The 25,264-nt window shown below is 36.1% G+C and overlaps 1 protein-coding gene and 1 non-coding gene across 2 annotated transcripts in view; one reads left to right on the top strand and one right to left on the bottom strand.

The window, feature by feature from the left end:
• The window catches only part of SMARCA1 (SWI/SNF related, matrix associated, actin dependent regulator of chromatin, subfamily a, member 1), a 100,876-nt gene that overhangs the window by 22,155 nt on the left and 53,457 nt on the right, over window positions 1-25,264 (bottom strand). The window contains exons 18-20 of the mRNA XM_049766655.1: window positions 20,357-20,467; window positions 19,977-20,090; window positions 6,793-6,915 (exon numbers count right to left, since the gene is read on the bottom strand). Of these exons, the coding sequence (XP_049622612.1) occupies window positions 6,793-6,915; window positions 19,977-20,090; window positions 20,357-20,467 (348 nt within the window). The remainder of the gene's footprint in view (window positions 1-6,792; window positions 6,916-19,976; window positions 20,091-20,356; window positions 20,468-25,264) is intronic.
• LOC126000278 (U6 spliceosomal RNA) lies at window positions 10,636-10,742 on the top strand. Its single transcript, XR_007492631.1, has one exon. It is a non-coding gene; the product is annotated as a U6 spliceosomal RNA (small nuclear RNA).

Here is a 25,264-nt window from a genome sequence, read left to right as displayed (position 1 = left end):
AAGAGTCACCATCAACACAGCAGGAGCACACCCTCATCACCCACAATGTGGAGGATGCGTAGAACCCCATTAAGTTTACTGAGTGTCAGCAAAATCACAGACAGCTCAACTAGCACCAATCAACTCTGCAAATTCTCAAAGAATGATTTTAGTGACACCATGGTGAGGATGTTTAATGAGTTCAGAGAAAGAATAGCACAGAAATTCAGCAAAATACAAAACAGTAGGAGAGCCCAAATGAGAAAGCTGCAATCAGAAAAGACAAAAATACAAAGGCCACCCACTGAGTGGGAAAATTATTCACCCAATACTCATCAGATAAAGGGCTAATATCCAAAATTTACAAGGTACTGACAGAACTATACAAGAAAAAAAAACAACTAACCCCATCAAAAAATGGGGAGAAGAAATGAACAGACACTTTGAAAAGGAAGAAAGGCAAATGGCCAAAAGGCACATGAAAAGATGCTCAACATCACTAATCGTCAGGGAGATGCAAATCAAAACTACTATGAGGTACCACCTCATGCCACTGAGATTGGCACACATCACAAAAAAGGAAAACAAGCAGTGCTGGCAGGGATGTGGAGAGAAAGGAACTCTTTTTCACTGCTGGTGGGAATGCCGTCTAGTACAGCCTTTATGGAAAGCGATATGGAGATTCCTTCACAAACTGGAAATTGAGCTACCATATGATCCAGCTATACCACTCCTAGGAATATACCCTAGGAACACAAAAATACAATACAAAAATCCCTTCCTTACTCCTATATTCATTGCAGCGCTATTTACAATAGCCAGACTCTGGAAACAACCAAGATGCCCTTCAACAGATGAATGGCTAAAGAAACTGTGGTACATATACACAATGGAATACTATGCAGCCGTCAGGAGAGATGAAGTCATGAAATTTTCCTATACATGGATGTACATGGAATCTATTACGCTGAGTGAAGTAAGTCGGAGGGAGAGAGAAAGACACAGAATGGTTTCACTCATCTATGGGCTTTAAGAAAAATGAAAGACATTTTTAACAGTATCTCAGAGACAAGAGAGATGAGGGCTGGTAGGTGCAGCTCATGACATGAAGCTCATCACATAGAGTGATGAGTGCAGTAGGAGAGATGACTACACTGAAAACTATCATAACAATGTGAATGAATGAGGGAAGTAGAAAGCCTGTCTCAAGTACAAGTGTGGGGAGGTGGGGAGGAGGGAGATCTGGGAAATTGGTGGTGGGAGTGCTGCACTGGTGAAGGGGGTGTTCTTTACATGACTGTAATCATACAACTATAATCATGTTTGTAATCATGGTGTTTAAATAAAGATAATTATAAAAAATTATTTTATAGGAATAATAAAATAAAAAGTAAATATTGTTTGAAAAAATCACATCTATTAATTATTCTAATGATTATATCCTAGTTTTTATTTGTTTTGCCTGTTATGGTATTGTATGATATATATGTAATATGTGTTATATAAGATTATAAGTATAATTTGAACTATACTAAATATATTGACAAAGAATTATAGATACATGAACAATTGTGATGAATCTGTATATTTTACTGCATTTTAAATGAGTGAAAAAACTTTGATCCACACTTTTTGATGTAATGATGTAATGAGATATGATGGAATATGTGTATTTTAAAATATAAACATGTGCTTTTTATTAAAAAATAAATAAAATATTAAAAAAATAAAAAATAAAGGGTATAGTGGGTCATATTAAAAAATATAAGGAGAAAGGATGGGGAAAAACTATATAAAAGATCTGAGCAGCAGAATAATAGTAGCTGAGAAAAAGATCAAGGGGTTCCAAGATGAGATGATGAAAACTTCAAGGGGATAAGAGAAGATAGAAAAAAATGGAACTCCAGAGAACAATGGAAAGAGCTCAAGAGGAGCAATATAAATAAGAATTATTGAAGTCCCTAAAGAATAGGTGGGTAAATTTGAAGAAGCAATAATTAAATAAATTATAGTTAAGAATTTCTCAGAATTTAGGAATATAGCCAACCAGATACAAGAATTCTGAAGGGTCACAGCAAAAATACTCAAACATAAAACCTCTAAAACACACTGTACTCAGAAGGACAAAGACCAAAGATAGAGTCCGAATATGGAAAGCAGCAAGATCTAAAAAGGAACTTACTGACAAAGGAAAGTATGTAAGATTTACAACAGATCTATCAAACAAGAATTTTGGAGCCAGAAGTGAATGAAGAAATAGAACAAAAATTCAATTAAATGAGCAATTCACCAAGAATATTATATCCAACTAGATTATCATTCAGTGTTGAAGGAATGACATAAAGATTCACTGACAGGCCATAGCTTAAGGAATTCATATACTTGAAACCAGTCTTGCAAGCAGTTCTAAAGAACAGGACAAACTTCTCCGCACTTGGCATTGAATATGGCAGTCACTCATGGTGATTACAATTGCCCTCAACTAGATTAAAAAATATTTGTTAACTCCTAGCTTGCTAAAAGATTTAAAATCTCTTAACACTTAATTTACGTAAAATATTCTCTGTATGGTCAGGTGCTTTTTTACATGCATATAGGTTTTTATTATAATCTTTTATTTATTATTGAAGACATTTAAGCAGGATCTATAAAATTTTCTAACATAAAGCCAATATTACCTTTCTGAGAGTATTTAGAATTTTCCCTAAGAATCATCTTCAATCTCTTCACTCTTACAAAAATTTACCTGTGTCTAACTTAACTATTTCATGTAAATCTTAAAATTCTAACAGAGAATTACTAGTAATATTAGTTTAAAGTTTTGTATGTTAAAAATTAATATATGCTGTCTTAAAAACACTTTATCAACTTGCATTTGTTTAGAATTTCATGAAATTTCAATAATTTAGCTCTAGTCATCTCTGTCACCACTTCTACAATAAAATTTTATTTAAAAGATGACACGGATGGTGAAATTGGTGCTGAAACATTGTAATCTAAAACTCAACTCTGAATAACTTTGTAAATTACAATGCTTTAAATAAAATATTCTATCCCACATATGAGAGGTATATCTTATTAAAATTTATTTAAAGTATTATATGTACATTGAAAATAAAATTAACAGTATTATAAATCCAAATATATCAATAAAATATTATAAAATATATAATAAATCTCTTGATATTCTTAGCATGACTGTGAACTAAACAATCAAAGAATTTTCTTCCTCTCATATCCTAATTCATAATATAAAACCTTAGGTTCTGCAGGTTATTTTCCTAATCTTTACTTAATAAAGATTTCAGATGACCTGACATCTTGTATTGCCATGATATTTTAAAAGATTGTCTGGGGCAGTAATAATGTGATTAAATATTAATCCAACTACTGGAAGGGGAAAATTTATTTCTCTTCTAATTAAAACTAAAGCAATTTCTCAGTTGTGACTGCATAGTCACAGATATTGTATTTTGACAAGACACTGCAAATCAAGTAGCATTCTAAGCCCATAATTTTTTGTGTTCAGGAAATAATTTTTAAAAAATAAAACTAGCTAAATGTTTTATTTTATTGTGTGGTAAGTTCTAAAGTTCTTCCAAGTGCAATTATTTTTTCAAACTATACTGACTTAGGCTCAAAAATTATGAATGTGATTTATAAATTTTCATTCAATAAAATAATGCTATAACAAAGCCTTATGTGAAAGATAAAATATGAATCTAAAATATCAGTAATAAAATGTGAAAAATTTACTAGTACTATCCCTTTAATATTGTTCAGAAAAATTAGTTGAATATATAAACCTTCCTGCCAGTTTTCTATACCAAGGCTGTATCACATAATGAACATTTCTGTTTATTGTTCTGTGAAGGTCTTTGCTGTAATTTCATCTTATACTGGTTATTTTAGAAGTAAGATACTCAAAAAAAATTTTTTTCAGGAAGCATTTATATTTTGTCCAAATGAAAAAGTTTTAGTTTCAGAAATCTGATGAAAGTATTATTTCCAAAAATGGATAACTGACATTTTGAGATTTATAAAATATTTCATAAATTCAAAGAATAGTGATTTCAGAAGAGAGTTCTAATCAACTAATAATTAATTTAACCTTTTAAGAAAATGCTAATAATAATTCTCAGAATATATGTATGGATTAAATCACCTAATAATTGATTACATGTCTTATGTATAATAATTACATTTAATATTTATGTATTGTCTAATATTTCTAAGAGGATGTTATGTCAAAAGGCAAAAATTCATAGATATTTAATATTGTATGATTTAGCTTCTATGTGAGATATGGAAAAGCAGAGCGAGGGAACAGACAAAATCAATTAAAAATAAACCCACCAAAATAAATAAATAAATAAACCCACAAACTCATACAATACAGCTGAGGTTACCAAGAAAATGTACCCCTAAAACATGCAAGTCATACCAGCAAATAAACCTCAATCAAAAATTTTTCCTGAGTATTTGGTCTAAATCTATGTTTACAAAATATCCCTACAATTTTATTTTTGTTTGTTGGAGGTGGGAAGCAGAAAATTAGGTTTCCTAATGATTCTCAGGCTGTGATGTGCAAAGTTTATATTGCAGTTTTGTTCTGTGTACTTCTTGCACCAGAACAGTTTTTTAAACTTAAGAAATACCTAAATTGTGTTGATTTAAAATCACCACCCTGTGATTTTAGTAGTGGGAAAGTTAAAAGCACAAGCAGACAACTAGAGGCAGGACCTCAGCGTGACCCATTCTGGGAGCTGGAAAAGGATGAATAGATCATAAATCATAAAATTATGTCCAGAACCAACTTGATTGCCTGGGCAGGAATGGAATGGGGTCATAGGAACAATTAGTAAATATTTGTATGGAACTTAAAACAAAATGTACTAACCACAGATTTCCTACCAACATGGTCTAAGTCCCATGATGTATCCTCCCACCTTTATGTACTGTTGAGGTGCAGCCAATCGGGAAAGCCCATTCTTTTGTCCCTTTATTTTTCTCTGCTCTACTATTTTGCTTCTGTGATAGAAATTTGCCTACATAAAGTGCCCTTGTAGCTTTGCTTATTGCCACAGCTTCAGCTTCAGGCTGGTTGCGTAGCTTGAATTCATCAATGCTAACAATCTCCTTTTTTTCCTTTAAGATTCAGTGTTATTGATTAAGCAAACTCCAGCACAACAAGGCAATCCAGAGGCCCTTCCCAATATTTCTCAGATAATCAACCCAGTAGTTCAATTCAAGGGTCCAAAGTTGTGATATTGCTCACGTCCTTCCAGGGATTATGGAGTCACCCCAACAGCAGTCACATCCAGAGAAACTCAGGACCCTCCAGTTCTGTGCCCATTAATGTCAAAGGGACTATGTCATTCTGGGGATCAAACTGAAGTCAGGTACCTGCTAACAAGCCTCTTAGCATTTGGTCCTTTTGACCCAGCCCTATACTACATCCACCCACCATAATTGTCCCTTACAACAAAAATTAAGTGTGCTCTATCATTTTATTTTTAATTCATTCATTAAAATATTTCAGTTAAAGCAGCCATTAGGAAAAATGAAGTCATGAAATTTGCTTATACGTGGATGGGCCTGGAGATTATTATGCTGAGTGAAATGAGTCAAGGGAGAGGAATACGCATAGAATAATCTCATTTATCCATGGGATAGAAGAAAAATAAAAGACAATGTAGAATGATATCCAGAGACAATAGAGATGAGAATTAGGAGGATCAGTTCATAGTAGGAAGTTTGTCACAAAGAGCCGAGAGTGCTGGTAGAGTAGAGAAGGATCTACTATGAAAGTGATAGTTGGAACTGATCGCTCTGGACAAGAATTGAATGTTGAAAGGTGATAAAGTGACATGAATGGCACCCCTCCAAAACATTGTGGTGACCCAGAGGTAGGAAGAAGAGAGTTGTGGGAGGGAAGAGAGCATCAAGGAAGGTGAGAGGGAAACTTGGAACATTGGTCGTGGGAAATGTGCACTGGAAAAGGTAGTTGTACATGTATGACTGTAACTCAATCATGAACAACTTTATCTGTGAAATAAACATTATTATGAACAGCTTTGTAACCACAGTGTTTGAATTTTAAAAAAATTGGGGGAAAAGGGGGAATCATAAAAATATAAAAACTTACTTATCAGACCTAAAATTTCCATGAGCAGCCAATGTTATTTGAGTCAAGTGAGTAACATTCAATCCAGTTTATTTCGTGAACAAAACTGAATTCTGAGATTATTTCTTATTAATGCTTCTAAAATAAACTAGTCATAAATAAAAATAAAATAATCATAAAATAAACTTACTAAAATACTATATATAGTTCTTTTTCAGATTTTGGGTCACATATGGCATTCCTTTGAGGCTACGCCTTCAAATTTGTTTGGGGGTTGATCCAGGGGGGCTCCAAAGACCACATATGTTGGGGACTGAATCTAGACCTCTCTATGTCAAACATACCCAGTAGTCCTTTGTGTTATCTCCCTGACCCAAAGACATTTATTTTTAATTATAAGTCCGCATACTCTTGGCAGTTGTAGGTATGAAAATGTTGAACCACTGCTGTAACATAATTACTTTTGTCAATCCCTAACCATCTGGAGAGCTCCACTGCAATCACTATTCATTGAAAATCTTAATCAACTTTCTAATTTACAATTAATAAAGTTTTACTCTGAAGTCATGCTTCTTCCGTACTTAATATCAGACTTGGTTTTGAAAGTTCCCTGTCAGTAAAAAGTTCTGATGTACATAATAAATCCCAATAAAATAAAAATAAATTCAGTCATTAAAATACTTTACTTGTATGAGGAGCTTTTCCTTTTCTTCAGTCTCTTCTGGTGTAAGAGGGTCAGCTCCATCAATCTTTTTTTGCTCCTCTCTTTGAACCAGAGCTGAATTTGGAATATCAGGATTCCTTGGGACCTATAAATCAAGCAATGAGAAATGAGAAAAAAACTAAGGGTGTATATACATATGTCTCCCTTTAGAGTTGTGCCAAGAGTAAACATTACACAGTCACATCAGAAAGATACATGATTCTATCAACAGGCCAACTATGGTTTTTCCAAAAGAAAAACCATTCTTAAAATGTGCTACATGGTATTTAAGTAAAGCCCATTGGTATATATGGCACTTTATGACCTACATTTAATTACACTATGGAACAAAATCCTTATAATATTGCAACACATAAAAATAACCCAAAAGTATCATTATCTCCAAAACTATTATACAATAAATCCTTAAGTCCAGGGAAGCAAAATGTTTTTGAATAAGAAGTCATATTCATCTGAAATACATACCAGGGTAAACAATTGTCCATGCAACTGACGATTATATTAAATGCTATGATTAGTTCAATGTGCAAAAACTAAAATAGACTTTTATTGCCTGACTGTGAGAATGGAAAGGGAGTGTATCCTCACAAAACAACCTCTGGAAAAGTGACAGATAAAAGGGAGAGGAAAGCAGGGAGGGAAGAACTAGAGCACATAAACAATGGAACCCCTATATAACAAGGGGGAAATACCCACAATAGTCATGACCAACAGACCTTATAAATAATATATTAGGTACATAGCCACCGATGCAATGACAACTGAGAAGATAGCTCAAGTTCAAAGGACTTAGAACTGAATTTAGCTCTTCAAGGAAGCATGAGGTATATTTCCCATATCTTAAAATTGTACTCCTCAGGACCTCAGTTTATCACTATAAATACTCGTCACCAATTAGGGTCAGCAGTACAGAGCAGCATTCACTGTACAATGTAAAAAAGTCACACAGTCCCAAACCACACACCATTTCTATTTTAATTTGTGACAGTGTAGCACATAGATTGAACAGGGCAGATCCACATCTATAGTAACTGTATAGCTTTCCATTTCTAAAGAAAAGGGATAAGGCTGGAGTGATAGCAAAGTGGATAGGAAGTTTGCCTTGCACGCAGTCAACCCAGGTTTGCTCTCTGGAGTCCAAAAGGTTCTCAAAGCCTGCCAGGGGTAATTTCTGAGTGTAGAGCCAAGGGTAACCCCTGAGTGCTGTCAGATGTGCTCCCTTCCCCCCCAAAAAAAAAAGAAGAAAAGAAGGGAATATCATCCCTCCCATCTTTCAGAATGCATACCTCTCGTAAAAGACTGAGGGTTTCAGATAGTCATGATTCAATTACAGTAGAATTATAATGCAGGTTAGAATACATTTTTTTATTTTATACATCTTTCATAGTGTAAAAACTATAACACTGTAATTTGAATGTCCAAGTTCAGTTCAGGGATTAAGGTGCATGGGAAAGTGTGTAGGGGTTAAGGTGCCTGCTTTTGATGCATCCAATCTAATTCAATTCCTGATACCACATAGTCTCAAGAGTACTGATAGTCTCAGTCCCAGAGGTCCCTGATCATTAAAATATGTGGCCCTGGAGGCCCTGAGCACTTCCAGGGCTCCTCAGGGAATCCTCAGCACCACAAAGCCAAAATCATACCACAGAGTCCAAGCAGCACCACATCCTTGGATGCTCACATTTAACCTCAACTTCAGCTGGCAAACAATCTGTGGAAAGACCCCAGGCCTGCGACGCACAGTTTAGAAGGCATCCCCAAAACTTGTTTTTAAAACTATTATATCTGAGATGTCCAACAACAGATGAGTGAATCATGAAAATGGATTACTGAATAGCTGTAAGGGATGTTGCTATCATGCAGTTCTCTGCAACATGGATGGAAATAGAAGATATTATGTTAAATGAAGTAAGCCGTAAGAAGGAGGACAATACAGGATGATATCACTTATATGTAGAATTTAGAATAATTGCATGAGTGAATGGAGTTGTTTAAAAACAAGGGTTGTCTAGAACACTGCTAGAGTATAGTGAGAAGAAAGAAAATAATTGAGTGAAGGAGAAAGATAAATGTGAAATAATGGGGGATAAGTGTCAAGGTGACTCAGGTACATTGGTGGTATTAAGGAAGGACAGAACTAAATATCCAAAGCAGGAGTCAACAGCACTGAATTCATGAGACCCAAACTTACATAACCCAACTTCAAAAGGTCCCTGTTAAGATGGCAGGCTGGGGTTTGGGTGTTAGTCACATGGCATGCACTCTAGTAACATTGGTGGAGAAAGGTTGACACTGGGGTGAGATTGGTGCTAACACACTCTATCTCTAAAACAACTGTAAATAATTTTGTAAATCATGATGCTTCAAGTTCATCTATGGGTTTTAAGAAAAATAAAAACATTATTATAATAATGCTCAGAGACAATAGAGATGAGGGCTGGAAGGACCGGCTCATGATATGAAGCTCACCACAAAAAGTGGTGAGTGCAGTTAGAGAAATAACTACACTAACAACTATCATGACAATGTTAATAAGTGAAAGAAGTAAAATGCCTGTCTTGAATATAGGCGGGGGTGGGGGTGGAAGGAAATAGGGGACATTGGTGATGGGAAGGTTGCACTGGTGAAGGGGAGTGTTCTTTTTATGACTGAAACCTAAATACAATTATGTTTGTAATCATGGTGCTTAAATAAAAATATTATTTTTGAAAAATGTAATAAAAAAACACAAAAAATATTATAGCTAATAATCATTTAAATACAAAGTCTAGGAACTGCGAACTTAAACTAAATATTAAAATATTTATTTACAATAATGAGTACCAGACTATTGGATTAGTAAAAACTGACTGCATGACTTGCTAGAATATCAAAGTAGTAGGTAATATACTCCTTGCCCATAAGGATCTCACATTCTAATTGTAGAATTTTGATTTTTTGAGAACTCTAAGAATTTGTAGACAGATGAGAAAGCAAAGAACATTCTAGACTGAGGCAGTGTGAACAAAACTGATGGCAAAACGGGATGCTATCTGTAAGGGTTCATATTGAAAAAAGCTAAGAAAGATAGCAAGATGGAGGCTAATTTGGAAAACTTTTTGAAACTGGAAAATAAACAAGCACAAACAATTGAAGTTTTTGTTTGTTTTGTTTTGGGGTCACGCCCTGCCGTGCTCAGGGGTTACTCCTGGCTTTGTGCTCAGAAATCGCACCTGGCTGGCTCAGGGGACCATATGGGATGCCGGGATTCAAACTACCTTTTGTCCTGGATCAGCTGCGTGCAAAGCAAAATGCCCTACCATTGTGTTATCTCTTCAGTCCCTGAAGTATTTTTTATAGCAAAGGAATAAAGAGCCAAAACACAGTATTTCACCTTTTGCTAAATGGGGTTAAAAAAGGAAATGAGTTGAGACAAGAGCAACAGCTGAACTGGCATAAAGTTGAAATAAGGTAACTGGCCTAAAATAGTGGCAAAGAGAACAGAAAAGAAGATGTGAATTAACAACAAAAGGTAGCTGAGCAATAAACATGATTTCAAATGTTTTTTTAAACAGCTAAAGTTAATCTTAAGTAATTAATTGTTTGGGGGGCCACACACAGCTGTGCTCAGAGCTTACATCTGGCTCCATGTTCATGTATTACTTCTGGTGGTACTCAAACCCAGAATGACTGTGTGAAAGGCAAGCTAATCTATCCACTGTACTATCTCTAGGATTCTGGATTCAATTTTTAAATTCTAGGCACTCCATTAATTCTATAATCTAACCTACCTATACAAAAATTTATTTCAGAATGTCCACAGCCTGTACTCGCTTTGGCAGCACATATCCTAAAATTGGAACAATACAAAGAAGATTAGCATGGCCCCTGTGCAAGGATGACACAAAAATTTGCGAAGCGTTCCATATTAAAAAAAAAAGAATGCTCACAGCCTGAGAAATGGTTTACAGAACTGAGTCAATCATAATGGAGTATGGGAAAGGGGTCTGAAGATGGAAAACACTCTGGTGGAGTGTATGATGTTGGAATGCTGTAGGCATAAAATTTTATCATTAACAGTAGTGTAAGTGATGGTGCCTAAAATAAAGATTTTATTTTTTAAAGAAGATGTTCATAGCAACTCTAGTCATAATACCAAACCAAAAAAAAAAGAAAAAGAAAACAACCGAGAAGTCCACCAAGAGAAAGAATTATAGGAGCAAACTATGTTATAGCCTTAAAGTGAGAGTCTTCCTCAATAGGAAAGAATCTTTGATAATGGGACATGATGAATACATTTTAAAGATATTAAGTTAAATAAAAGAAGACATACACATCATGGATGATTCCATGCTGTGGAATTCTAGACTTTAAAAAAAATCTAGGTCCAAAGAGACAGTACAGAGGGTAGCGCATTTGCTTTCCACATGGTTGATTTGGGTTCAATTCCTGGCACTCTATGTGGTTCCCTCAAGCCCCACCAGTAAACTTCAAGTAAACCCTGAGCAGCGGTGGGTGTGGCAAAAATATCTAGGGAGGAAAATAATATGAGAACTGTAATGAATAAGGGAAGTCTTCTGGGGAGTAAAGAAAAAAGGTGCTTTTGGGGATGACATTAATGTTCTGTATATTTGTAGGAGTCTAAATTTTGTAGGCATATACATTTATCAAAATTTATTTATCAAAAGTATCAAAGGACACTGAATTTTTTTTGCTTATTGGGGGCCACACCCTGTGACACTCAGGGCTTACTCCTGGCCATATGCTCAGAAATCACACCTGGCTAGGGGGACCATATGAACGCTGGGGGATTGAATCGCAGTCCATCCTAGGTTAACACATGCAAGACAAACACTCTACTACTTGCGCCACTGCTCCAGCCCCATGGACACTAAAATTTTTATAGAGGTACTCCCAGCATCAGGTGAGACAGCCTTATTCTTGGTGATACTTGTTTTGTTTTATTTTGTTTTGTTAGGGGACCACATACAGCAGTGCTCATGGTTTACTCCTAGTTCTACACTCAGGGATTACTTCTTGTAGGCTTGGGGAACGATCCAGGATACCAGGGATTAAACCCTGATAGGCTGCATGCAAAGCAAATATCCTACCTGCTGTACTGTCACCAGGATACAGGTAATCCTCCTGGTGATCCTTGATCTAACATGAGTCTGATGGTTTGGTGCTCATCCCAGTGGTAATTGGGGACCACCAAAGTCACAGTCAGTGGTCCTATGGGTCCAGACAATGTCAGGGACAGAACTCACTTGGCATGGATCAAAAAGAGATAAGAGAGGCAATTGCATCAAACCTGGTTCAATTTCCAGTACTGAGAAATACCAGGAGTGATCCCTGAGCACAGAGCCCGAAGTAAATCCTGAGCACCACCAAGTGTGGCCTCCAAACCGAAAGAAAAACAAAACATGTACTTGCATATATTCTGCCACTTGGGTGACATTCCCAGCCCCTACAATTAAATTAAATACATTTTTGTCAATTTTTTTGAAAAAACATTCACACTGATTTTACTGATGGCCAGCAGCCACATGTAACATAATGAGCACATGATAGGCATTCTGAAGTGTTTCTTAAAAAAAAAATTTGAGAGCTGGAGTGATAGCACAGTGGGTAGGGTGTTTGCCTGGAAGGTAGCTAACCCATGTTTGATCTCTGCTATTCCATATGGTCCCCCAAGCCTGCCAGGAGTTATTTCTAAGCACAGAGCCAGGAGTAACCCCTGAGCACCACCAGGTGTGTCCCCCAAGCAAACAAATAAATAATAAAATTTTATGGTTATGTTAAATTATATGGTTACTTCCAAATCTATATTAAAAAACCCCAATATCTATTTGTTAGATGGCTAGAGAAATGGACAAAAAAAGACAACAGAGCAAATATAGTAACATGTAAATAGCAGAATATATGTATATATACCTATGTTTACAATACAATTGTTTTAATGTTTTGTGTGTTTGAAAAATTATACCTCGATTAATGTAAGAAATTATTTTCATTTCAAACTACCTTTGAAGTGGTGTTTCGCAGCAGTACTCAGGAAACCCTGTGATGCCAGAATCTGAACCCAGAAATCCACACACAAAACATATTCCCTCCAACCCTTGGAGCTATCTACTGGTCTTTGGCTTCAAATTTTAATTTTAATAAATTAAAAAAGACTCTAATTTTAAAATATTTCCATACCACTGGCTGGAGCAGTGGCACAGAATTTAAGGCATCTGCCTTGCGTGCACCAGCCTAGGATGAACCGCGGTTCCATCCCCCAGTGTCCCATATGGTCCCCCAAGCCAGGAATGATTTCTGAGTGCAGAGCCAGGAGTGACCACTGAGTGTCACCGGGTGTGGCCCAAAAACCAAAATAAAAATCCATACCATATTTTAAAGTTTCTTTGTCCTGCAAGCCTTCTTTACAAAATGAATTATTTCACATTTGATTCTATAACATAAAATGGATGTTTCCACACAAAAGAAATTATTTTCTTCAACTATACATATATCCTAATACTAAAAATTTTCTCTTGGACTGTAATAAAAGCAAAAGCAACATACTGTATCACTTTAGGTGCTACAGCAGAATCTATTTCCACATATCCACTGTAAATATATATATTTTTGTGGAGGAGTCACACCCATTGCTGTCCAGGGGCTACTCCCAACTCTGTGGCCAAGGGATCATATGTGGTTCTAGCAATCGAATGATGGTTAGCTGCATGAAAGGCCAGAGTATTAACCATTGAACTATTTTTCTGACCCCACTAGTCATACATAAAATGCAGTAAAATTTTAGAATGACTTCATTGCCATATTTACTATAGTGATTCTAGGTATAGCTCAAATATGTATTCGCTAAATTGTTGAGAATTCAAATTTTAAATACTTTAGCATGCAAAATGGTCTAAAATTCCTAAATTTCTACATGTCTTCTTATAATAAATTTCCTCAGCTAATAGTAATCATTTTAAATGCATATTAATTCATTTTACTTTAATTTTAACTCAGACACACAATCTTATTGGTGGCCACTTGTACCTTTTTTGTTTGGGTTTTTGTTTGGTTTGGTTTGGGGGCCAACCCCAGCAATGCTCAGGCACTAGTCCTGGCTCTGAACTCAAGAATTACTCCTAGCTGTGTTCAAGGATATTGGAGATTCATCCTTGGTTGGCCACATGCAAGGCAAGTGCCCTACCTGCTGAGCTATACCTCTCTAGCTCAACACCTGCACCTTTAAATACAGATTCATTACACAAAAGTTCTTTTCCAAAAGAAAATATTTCAGTTATTTGAATTTCTAGTCAAACACTATCAAATTTGCACATGAGGAGCTATGTTTCAGGGAGATGAAACTTCTATCTTGTTCCTCAACAGTCTTACCAAGCTTTTGGAGAAATGCAGGCTACTGAAACTGGCCTTCTGTCATTTAGTTCTAGCACTATATTCCAAGTGCCCACATGACAGTACCAAAATGCACACAAAGTTTATGGCACTTCCTTTATTTATCACATGTGTTTATCTGTTCCTAGAAAAACTTGAAGGATTCCCCCCCCCAGCAGTGTTCAACAGGCTCCTACCAGTGATTCTCAGCCATTGTCGGTTCAATGCAAGGACCTAAAAATAACATATTGATCAGAGACTGCAGGGCAGGGGATTCCTAGGCCATCCTGATGTACTGGTAATTCTAGGCTATCCCTAAAATGTGGGGATTCCTAGGTCATCCCTGCAGTGCAGGGACTCTCCATACTGTCCTCAGTGGTGCTCAGGGCAGAACCCAGTAATATTCATGGGACCGTGTGGCACCAGGAATCAAGACGTGTCCAGGTACACACCAAGCATGTGCCCTAACAAATTAACTAGCTCCCATCCCCACCAAATAATTCTTCTTACTCAAAGATAAATGCCAGGATATTCCAGAGATTTCTTCAGTTTGAAATATCGTGTAACTCTTCCACTCCGGGTTTTAGATTTAATGGAATTGCTAAATATTCTAAAATTTTTGTTTTCTGATCACAATTTCGATGAAGCTAACTTCTTCCAATGTAAAGAACGATTTCAACGAATGATTAAGTGACTAAATAAATTAGTAATTAAATGCATTATGTATTAGCTCTTTTAAGTTGTAAAATCAACTTAAATTTCTGAAAACTTCAAGACAAAAGCTCAGACATGCTCCAAGAGGCTCAGAAAAAAAATTGCTTCTCCCAGACTCAAATCAAACACCACTCCTTTACTCCATCCAGATCTTATCAGCAACTCTTCTGTGATCTTGTTGCACTGATTATGAGAAGGGAGATAAAAACAGGATAGAAAATAAAATGCAAATAAGCATAAAATATAATCTTAATCAAGTGTTTGAAAACTATGAAGGTCCTCACTGGCCTCATAATCCAAATGAATTCAGACTACATGGAACCCAGACTGACAAAAACAGTGTTGTGTATCAAAGAGTCCCCTGCTATCTATCAATAGCTCCACTCTACCTGAGCTCACAATTATGTTAGGCAGAAAAACTTCCCTTTTGTGAACTGATCTCTACATATGATTCTAGGTATAACAGAATGATTAATGTTCCTTTTGTGACTCTAGTGAAAAGTATGGAAAATGGAGAGGAAGGAATCAATGCTACTTAACTTTGGGAATACTTGTCTGGCCATTATCAGTATCATGTCTGTCCTGAAAGAAATCTTTTGTGGGTACTTAACATGCCACACTCATCTGTTTATGCTCTGAATTCAAACACAAACCCCACTCAAGTAAACTGCCCAGCTTAACTCAGGTCTGCAGCGCCTGATAAAGAAAGGAACAGACAATGTTCAGAAAGAATCCACACCCCAAATATACTTTTATCTGTCTCGTAAATCCTCTGTTACATATGCAAACGTAGGATCAAGGCAATTTTTAAAAGAAACAAAGATGATCCAGGATGGGAACTGAGGTGAACACAAAGTTGGGAAAATTGTAGGCAGGTCAATTTTCCTTCCATTATCACCATTTCAATCAACCCACTTCTCTTATCATGATACTTCAAGAATCTCCTGACTAGTTTCCCTGGATAAAGTTGCCATTCTCCACAACGTAGCCAGAGAATCTTTTACAAATGTAAATTGCATCATTCTCCTCCACTGAGAAGTTTTTCTATGAATCATTCAGAAAAAAATGATTCAATCTCGCTATGACTCAGTTTCAACACCTACAAAATAGGGATATAGTTCCAGCAAGGTTATGAGCATATTGAGCTAACATTTTAAAATAATGTACAACAATGTGCAATAAAATAATAACTAAGTAAATATTTTCTAGTATTATTTTACCACCAAACTACCCCCTGTCTAAAAAATCCATTATGTTCATATTAGCTCTACTGCTTCTTAAGTTCAACCTCATTAATATGATTAGAAATTAATGGTAGATGCACCACATGGCCCACTACTACATTGTCACTAGCCATCTAAATGGTCTTCTTTTTCATTATCCATCCTGCCAAAGATGTTAGTACCTATGGTTCCGATGCCAAAAGCTCTTCTCTCCCATACTCCACTCAGTTTATTCCTGTGCTTCTCTCTGATCTCTTAAAAATTGCTTCCTTGAGTGTCACGCCATTCTCTTTACTCATGTTACTGTTATAAAACTCTTCCTTGTAAGCACTGAACCATAAGAATGGCAACAGTATATTTAATACCTGTCTCTGCCATTAAAATATGTGAATTGATGAGTCAGAGTGATAGCACAGTAGATAAGGCATAACAGACCTGGGTTCAATGCTTGCCTTGACCACAACAGACCTGCTTTCAATCCATGGCATCCCATAAAATTCTCTGAGCCCTGCCAGTATAGATCCCAGAGATAGGAATAATTCCTGAGCACTGCCAGAGTGTCAAAAATAAGTGTGAATTAAGGAACCCTGTCTGTCTCAGTCACCCCTTGATCCCACGTTATCAACATAGGACCTGGCACAGAGGAGTATTCAATAAATATGTACTAAATGGGAAAAGGTCCTCATTTTGCTCATTCTCCCTCTCTCCTGTCACTTCTGTCTGGGATGTAAGAAAAAGAAAATCTATAGAGTGCCATAGCATTAATTCCATACCCTCATTCCCTTCCTACCACCCTTCATTTCTGTCCCTTCATTCCTCCCTTGTCTAAGGTTTCCTTTCTGTGCTATCTCCTTCCAGCTGGCCTCCTTCCAACAAAACATTGTAAGACTTCATCCCTAACCACAAACTGCCTGTAATGAAAGGCACTCTTTACGTTAAAATCAGGCTGTCATGAGAATGTGGTAGGTACTCTACTTCTAGATTTCAAAAGGCGGAATTTCTAAAGGATGAATCTATACAATTAAATCAGAAGAGTTGTTTTAATTGCTTCTACTTGACTACCAGTTGGCTCACATCCCAAGAAGCATGTCACAGCACTATAAACATAAACCTTATTTAGGATTTCAGAAAGAAGCAGAATTATGTCACAAGCAGAAATAGCCCAGAATATCTAAATAGAAAAAGTATAGTATTTGAACACTGAGAACCTGGGTGAGACCAGAAGAACTCTTGGCATTACTGTTAGCTCTGTGACCTTGAACAAGCCATTAATTAACTTCTCAGAACTTGTTTCTTCTCTCATTATAGGGTTGTTACCTCACAAGGTTGTTAAGAGATCAAATGAAGTATATAGTAAAGAATTTTTTAATCTACAATTCTTTATACAGATATTTGGTTGAACATAGTTTAAAAGGAAGAGAGAGAAAAGAAAAATGTCATAGAGGCAGGCAGGAGGGGAGGGCAGAGAGGAAGAAGGGAGGGAAACTGAGATAGTGGAAAATGTGCACTGGTGAAGAGTGTTGGACATCGTATGACTGAAACTCAATCATGAACTTTGAAAAAATATTTTGTGAGGGGCCAGAGAGATAGCATGGAGGTAAGGCGCTTGCCTTGGATGCAGGAGGTCGGTGGTTCAAATCCCAGCATCCCATACGGTCCCCCGAGCCTCCCAGGGGTGATTTCTGAGCGTAGAGCCAGGAGTAACCCCTGAGCACTGCCAGGTGTGACCCAAAAAAAAAAACAAAACAAACAAACAAAAATATTTGGTGAATAAATGCTACTTCTATCAGTTCTTCTTTCAAGTATCACTAGTAATAGAAATAAAATATGTATAACAATAAATATAGTAAAATAATTATCTTCAACTGAAATTACTATAAACTCTAGTAAGATTACATTAGTCTCTTAAATCTATTTTATTAATGCAAATATTTACATTTTGAATATTTTTTGTGCTGTATGGGGGTCACACCTAGTGCTGTGATCAAAGCATACTTCTGGCTTTGATCTCAGAGATCAATCCTGGTTGACTTGGGGGGAACAAATGGGCGCTAATAAAATAATTTGGGCCAGCTGCATGGAAAGCCAATGTTCAACCTGATGTACTACTGATTTGGTTCCACAGTTTGAAACTTCTAACTATCCTATTTCTCATGACCTATCACGATATTCATTTAAATTTTTTTAGATTTTTGTGCCATACCTGGAGTTACTTAGGTCTTATACCTGATTCTGTACTCAAGGATTACTCCTGGTGGTGTGCAGGGTGCTATGTCCAGTGCCCAAGTATCACACCAGGGTCAGCCATGTACAAGGCAAGCATCTTACCAGCTATACCATCTCCTCAGCCATTTTCTTTGGAACGTGCCTTATATCTAGTCTGAATACACTACATGACTATGTTATCTATTTAATACTAAAAAAGATTTTATCCAATTTCAATGTGTTTATATATACATATATAAACACATTGAAATTTAATCATTAAGGTAGTATTCTTAACCAGATAACAAATGACCACTTACATTCAACCTAAGTTTCTAGCTACTATTTATACCGTCAAATATTTATATTTAAACTCTGGTACATAAATGTCATTGTTCTATTTCAAATATCATTGCTTCCACTTTCAACAACGAATATAAAGAAAAACTCTAGACATCCATTCTAGTCCTAAAATATAAATTAACTAAATAGATTATGTACACAGGGTTTTTCTAGACTCATTACAATTAATAATCAATATAATGATTATAGTTCCACTAGTAATCAATGTTCAAAAATTTAAAACAAATATGCCAACTTATAAAACAAAAATATCCATAATTTTATACTTTAATATTTTTATAGTTTGGTTTGTTTACTGATTATTATATCTTTGATTATCCCTTTTAATAAACTAGACATCACAGAAATGTGCTGTTAGTCTATGCTCAATGTTTCAATATGGTAGGTGTTAATGTTAAAAACATTAAATTTTTCTTTCCAAAAATTGGTCCCTATCAGGTGAGAGAGATAATAAAGGAGGTAAGGTGTTAGTAGAAGACTGGTTCTCTATAGGCACTGCATATAATGTCACTCCCACACTCAATCCCCTGAGCACCACTGAATTTGACTCAACCCCCCAAATCAACAAAATTTTAAAAATAATATAAGGAATGGACCAATAGTGTAGCAGATAAGAAACTTGTATAGTATATGGCTCACCTGGTTTGTCTACAGCACTATATGTAATCCCCCATCCCCAATCAGGAGAGATTCCCGAGCACAGAGCCAGAAGTAAGCCTTAACACAGCCAGATGTAGCCCAAAAACAGCAAAAAGAATAATATAAAAATGGTTCCTATCTACCTATGTAAATAAGAACTTTGAATTCCAAATTATCTTTTTAAATGACATAATTCCTTATGTTTATCATTATCTTTAACAGTCAAGGATAATAATCTAATCACTTAAAGAGTTTTCATTAATCCATAAGCAATAAACACAAAAATATTCTTTCTTTATAATAGTAAGGAAAATTATTTAAATGTCTCATCATGACATACATCTATATCGAAACACAATGTTCTACCTATTGTGGTTTCTGTATTTGGGATAACCAAACTATAACATTATTAATGTACATTATTACTTGTTAATGTTGAATAATTCTCTATTAATCCCTTTCTGTGTTGATCCTGCTGGTGAGCCTGAAATTTGGTGCTTTACTTCTAGTTAATAGATATATTTGGTTTTAAAAACATCAGCCTTCAAGTTCTTATGTTCTCTCAAATGAAAGAACACTTCTTGTCTGGCTTAATAGAATAAAAACAATTAATCTGAAAAAACTGAAATATTACCTTGTAGCCTATTGTCTTCCTATAGTAAAGAATTTCCTTTTCCAGGAGCTCAAATAAATGTGGTGGAAAAAACTGAAAATCCTGAACATTTGGCTGTTTTGGAGGTCGTGGAGCCTGTTGAGGTGGGGGAGGGAATGTGTTACATACATGTTTTCAGTCTAAAAGTTGACATACTTATATATGACTCTTTTTCCTTCATATATAAAAATAAACACAACATAATTCATTGATATAAATACAGCTGAACTCTATCATTTCTGTTACATTTCTGATACAGATAAAATTCTAGGGATTATGTTATGCAGTAATGTGAGTAGAATTGAATCACAGATGATTTTAAAAAAGGATCCTACAGAAAAACTGACCTCACACTGTTTTACCTTTGGAACCTTTGGCTCACTGACACGCAATGCCTCTCTAAAGTAAGCATCCACTGCATAGTTTGCTTTGCGTTCTCGTTTTGGAGGTTCGATCCATTCCACCATGCCAAGCTATAAAAAAAAAAAAGAACCAAGCATTCAGTTACTCCAAGCTGAATATTTGGGGTTGTTTTGGAGGTTTTATTTAGGCACTGTGGTTTACAAAACTGTTGATAATAGAGTCACAGGCCTACAGTGTACTAACTCTAAAGTCACCACTGGTTTTAGCAAACATATCAAGAGTGCAGAAACATCAAACAATAAAAGTCATGAGAAAAAATATTAGAGCTTTTTTTATAAGTCACAAGTACACAAATAAAGTTCAAAAACCTTGTATTGTTGACCAAACCTTTGGGTAAGAGCCTGAGAAAATGGTGGAGGAAAATGAACATTGTTTGGGGACGTGGTGTTGGAATGGTGTAGGCATAAATATCTGTCATTGGAAAGATAGATGCAAATCACTATGACTAAAATATTTTTTCAATGATTTTGCACACTGATGTGCCTCAAATTTAAGTATAAGGAGCATTTATATTTTTTCTTTTTAGAGAATAGATTCAAAAGTTAATGCATAGTAACTAAGAATTTTCCAATCTAGTTGGAATCTTTGTTAAAATAATATTTATTACAGAAGGAAGACAAATACTAATTCTGTGATAGGAAAATTAATTAGAAAATGGGTGTAAATGACCAAAATCAATATGAAAAAGAATAATTCCTACAAATTAAGAAAATTTAAATAAGACCTTTGATAAGACAATTGTTCGAAGAGAGTGAAATCAGCAAGTACTGATTTGAAACCAGGTTCTGCAACATCTGAGACGTGACTTTGAGAAAATTGTTTTCTTATCTATAAATTGGGAATAAGCCTAAGGATTTAATTTGACCATGTGGTGGCCAGAGCAATAGTGCAGCAGATAGACGTAACCTCTGAGTACTGCCAGATGTGGGCAAAAGAAAAAAAGACCATGTATGTAAAAATATTATGAAAACTCCTGAGTTCAGTTTAAGTTTTTAAACATTCCAAATGGGGTAAAATATTTTAACAGCCAACAGACAAAACCAATAATCCAGTTCAGATATTTCTAGGTGAGATCTTTTTCTTGATTTCCGTGTATACTCTAGTGCATTTATACAAAAGAGATTATAAACAAGCGCATAAATTTCAATTAATGGATCCGCTCTATTTGAACTTCCCTAAAAGTTGAGCTCCCATCTTTCCATAGTACAAAAAGTACAGAATAGGTCAGGGACATAGTTCAAAGGACTACTAAAAGCACAGCTTTGCCAGTGCTAGTAAAGAGTATAATCCCCAACATAACATGGTCCCCTGAACATAGCCTGGATCAACCCCAGAGCATAAATCCAGAGAGTAGTATCCAGCACTGCTCTCTGGTATGTCTCATAAGCTAAACATCAAAGAAAGCACATGATAAAGTGGGACAACTATGATGCTTTGAAAACTACAAACTCAATATCTGGAGAAGTAAACAATAATGGCAGACATAACTGTGGCAATCACAGATTTAAAAGTTCACCAAATAGGAAAAAAAGCCATGTTGGAGGGGTTCAATAGTACAGGTAGCCAGCCTGATTCTGATCCCTTGCACCACATCACACACACACACACACACACACACACACACACACACACACACACACACACACACACCAAGACCTCCCAGGAGTGATCCTTTAGCATAAAGCCAAGAGTAAGCCCTGGCCAGAGCCAGGTATAGTCCCAAAACAAACAAAAATAATGTGGGTAGTGAGAGAAGGTAATAGTAGACTATTACTTAGCAAAAATTATAAATATGCCTGAAATACCAATTGTATATCACTTGTAAATAAATACCAATGATACAATGATGGATAAGATAATATTCCATCATAAAGGAACTTATCAATCAATTTTCTAAGAATCAGAGAATATAAAACAGTGAAATGAAGCTTCCTGAGAAGATTCCCAATATAAGAGTGTTCAGAACCTGGACTAAGTCCAAGACTTAATATGGGTTCATTATTATGTGAAATTTCTTATTATAAAAAAGTGATACTAAAGGATCTATAAGATCTACTTTTATTTTAAGAATCTTTGAAGTATGGATATAATTATGAGTTTCAAAGGAATTAAATAGCTTGTGCATTCTTCCCCTATTAGGATAGGTTGCTGGAAATGACAGTAGTGGAAAATATATTTTAAAATAATATTTCAGGGATCAGAGAGATAAGGTAAGAGAGTGAGTAAGGCATTTGCCTTGCAAGCACTTGACTTGGATTCAATCACCAGCATCCCATATGGTTCCCTGAGCACTGCCAGTGCTTAATTCCTACGTGCAAGACAAGGAGGAACCCCTGAACTTCACTGGGTGTGGTTCGAAACAAAAATAATTTATTTAATTTATCTCAAATGGGATTCAAATAAAAAACTTAGACTAACTTTTTTTGAGGAAGATTTTATTAAGCAAATCTTATTTAGGGGCTAGAGCAATAATATAGCAGATAGGATGCTTGCCTTGCATGTGGCAACACATATGGTTTCCCAAACACTGCCAATAGTGATCCCTGAGCACAGAACCAAGAGCAAGCACTGAACACTGCCAGGTGTGAGCCAAAAAGCAAACAAACCAAAAACTCTTGCTTAGAAATATGTGAGAAGATAAAGGGTAAATATATGTTCAAGAGAGGAAAAATAAGCTAGCAAAGAAACAGTGACAAGCAAGGGTAATAGTCAAGAGACAAAGAACAAGGGCTTTAAAAAGAAGCCCTTAAGTTAATCAAAATCTAATGTAATTGGTCATTTAATCTAACCTTATTTGAATGTCTATGCATGCAACATTGAAAGAAGCACTACAACCTAATTTCTGAACTTTTTTTTTCTTCTTGATAACTCAAAGATTTCTTGTTTCCTTCAAATACTTATTTTTTATATTTTCATGTAAAATTCTATTCTATGAAAAAGTTTGTGTGAAATGTGGGGAACAAGTTCACATTTAACTTTTTCCAGGTGCATACAGAGATTTTTCAAGTTTTCTTAAAAATAGGGAATCCCTGCTGTGTGCATCAAACAACATTCCTTTGAGAACTTCTGACCACCCTTGATTTCCTTTGCCTTTGAGGCAGTCCTGTGAGAGCAGAGGAACCACCAGGATCCCCAGGATCTTCCCAAAGCAAATAAGAAGACAGGCCACTTGATTTCTGTGTTCTAAGGGGATCAAAGAAAGAGTTAGATAAAGCTCAAATTCTGAACTTGCAAAAACAGAATAAAGCATACTGTTATTTTTTAAAGTATATTTATTTTTCGAGAATACAATCTCCCATTTTCCTCTAAGAACATAGATAAAAATTCCATGGAGACTTCGACACTTCACTGTTTAATATTTTTCCACATTATAAAATACTATCAAACCAGTAAGCCAGTGGGAACATATTGTAAAATTAATAAAATTCATATCTAATAATGAGATCTAAAAACATTAAGAAAACCATTTCTATCCTGTGCAGGCAGGCCACCACCTCCATCTCATCATAATAAAACATATGCAGTCTTTGAATTAAGGTTATAGATAGAACAACCAGATAGATCTAAGATGGGAAACCAAACATTAACGAATAATGGTAGCAAAACAGTCTTATCAGCCTATCAGCTGCAATGCTAACTGGAATGGTTCATTTTTTCAGTAAAATCAATACTCATGAGTAAGCTTTCTATTTTAATAAAATTTATTTCTGTTAGTTACAAAACATAATAGAGCTTTATGGAATATTTGAGCAATAAAATAATCATAGAATGGTAGAATGACTCAGAGCAAAATAAATATGAATGCAGTACATTATAAAAATTATATTTAAATGTGAGCATACAGTATAATGGAGGATATCTCTTTCCTACAGATAATCCACAATCAATAAATGTAAATAAAATATCACTGTTAGAGAAATACCTCAACAATTGTTGCAGATAAACTCCAACAGATGCTAAATCAGTAGGTAAAAGTTGGAAAGTGCCTCACCTCTCAAAGATATTTATTGGTTACAAAGGATAAAATAGTAACTCTACAGTGAAAAAACTGAGTGATCCAAGTTAGCATATCCAATAACACAATATGGTGAAATTTGATGTTCTCTGTTATGCCTTGCCAAAGATGCATAATTTCGGTCATGAGAAAATGTCAAATACGCTCAAAGTGAGAAACAACTTCACAAAGTAACTGACTCAATTATCAAAGTATGAAAGACAAAGAGAAGATTTTCACAAGTTTAAATAGGTTGAAGATTAATAAAAAAATAATAAGATACGGCGGGCCGGCTGGAGGAGTGAGTGAGGGAATTTCTGTCTCTTTGCGCCGGTGTCTGGGTCGGACCCTTTCCCCAGGGACCCCGGCGGGCCGGCTGGAGGAGTGAGTGAGGGAATTTCTGTCTCTTTGCGCCGGTGTCTGGGTCGGACCCTTTCCCCAGGGACCCCGGCGGGCCGGCTGGAGGAGTGAGTGAGGGAATTTCTGTCTCTTAGCGCCGGTGTCTGGGTCGGACCCTTTCCCCAGGGACCCCGGCGGGCCGGCTGGAGGAGTGAGTGAGGGAATTTCTGTCTCTTTGCGCCGGTGTCTGGGTCAGACCCTTTCCCCAGGGACCCCGGCGGGCCGGCTGGAGGAGTGAGTGAGGGAATCTCTGTCTCTTTGCGCCGGTGTCTGGGTCGGACCCTTTCCCCAGGGACCCCGGCGGGCCGGCTGGAGGAGTGAGTGAGGGAATTTCTGTCTCTTTGCGCCGGTGTCTGGGTCGGACCCTTTGGCGGGCCGGCTGGAGGAGTGAGTGAGGGAATTTCTGTCTCTTTGCGCGCGGCATTTGGGACGGACCCTTCCCCAAGGAACCCCT

Source organism: Suncus etruscus, chromosome X, assembly GCF_024139225.1.
Source record: "Suncus etruscus isolate mSunEtr1 chromosome X, mSunEtr1.pri.cur, whole genome shotgun sequence".
In the NCBI taxonomy this organism is placed as follows: domain Eukaryota; kingdom Metazoa; phylum Chordata; class Mammalia; order Eulipotyphla; family Soricidae; genus Suncus; species Suncus etruscus.
The sequence above is the reverse complement of the archived record's forward strand: the minus strand, read 5'-3'. Positions and strand labels throughout refer to the sequence as shown.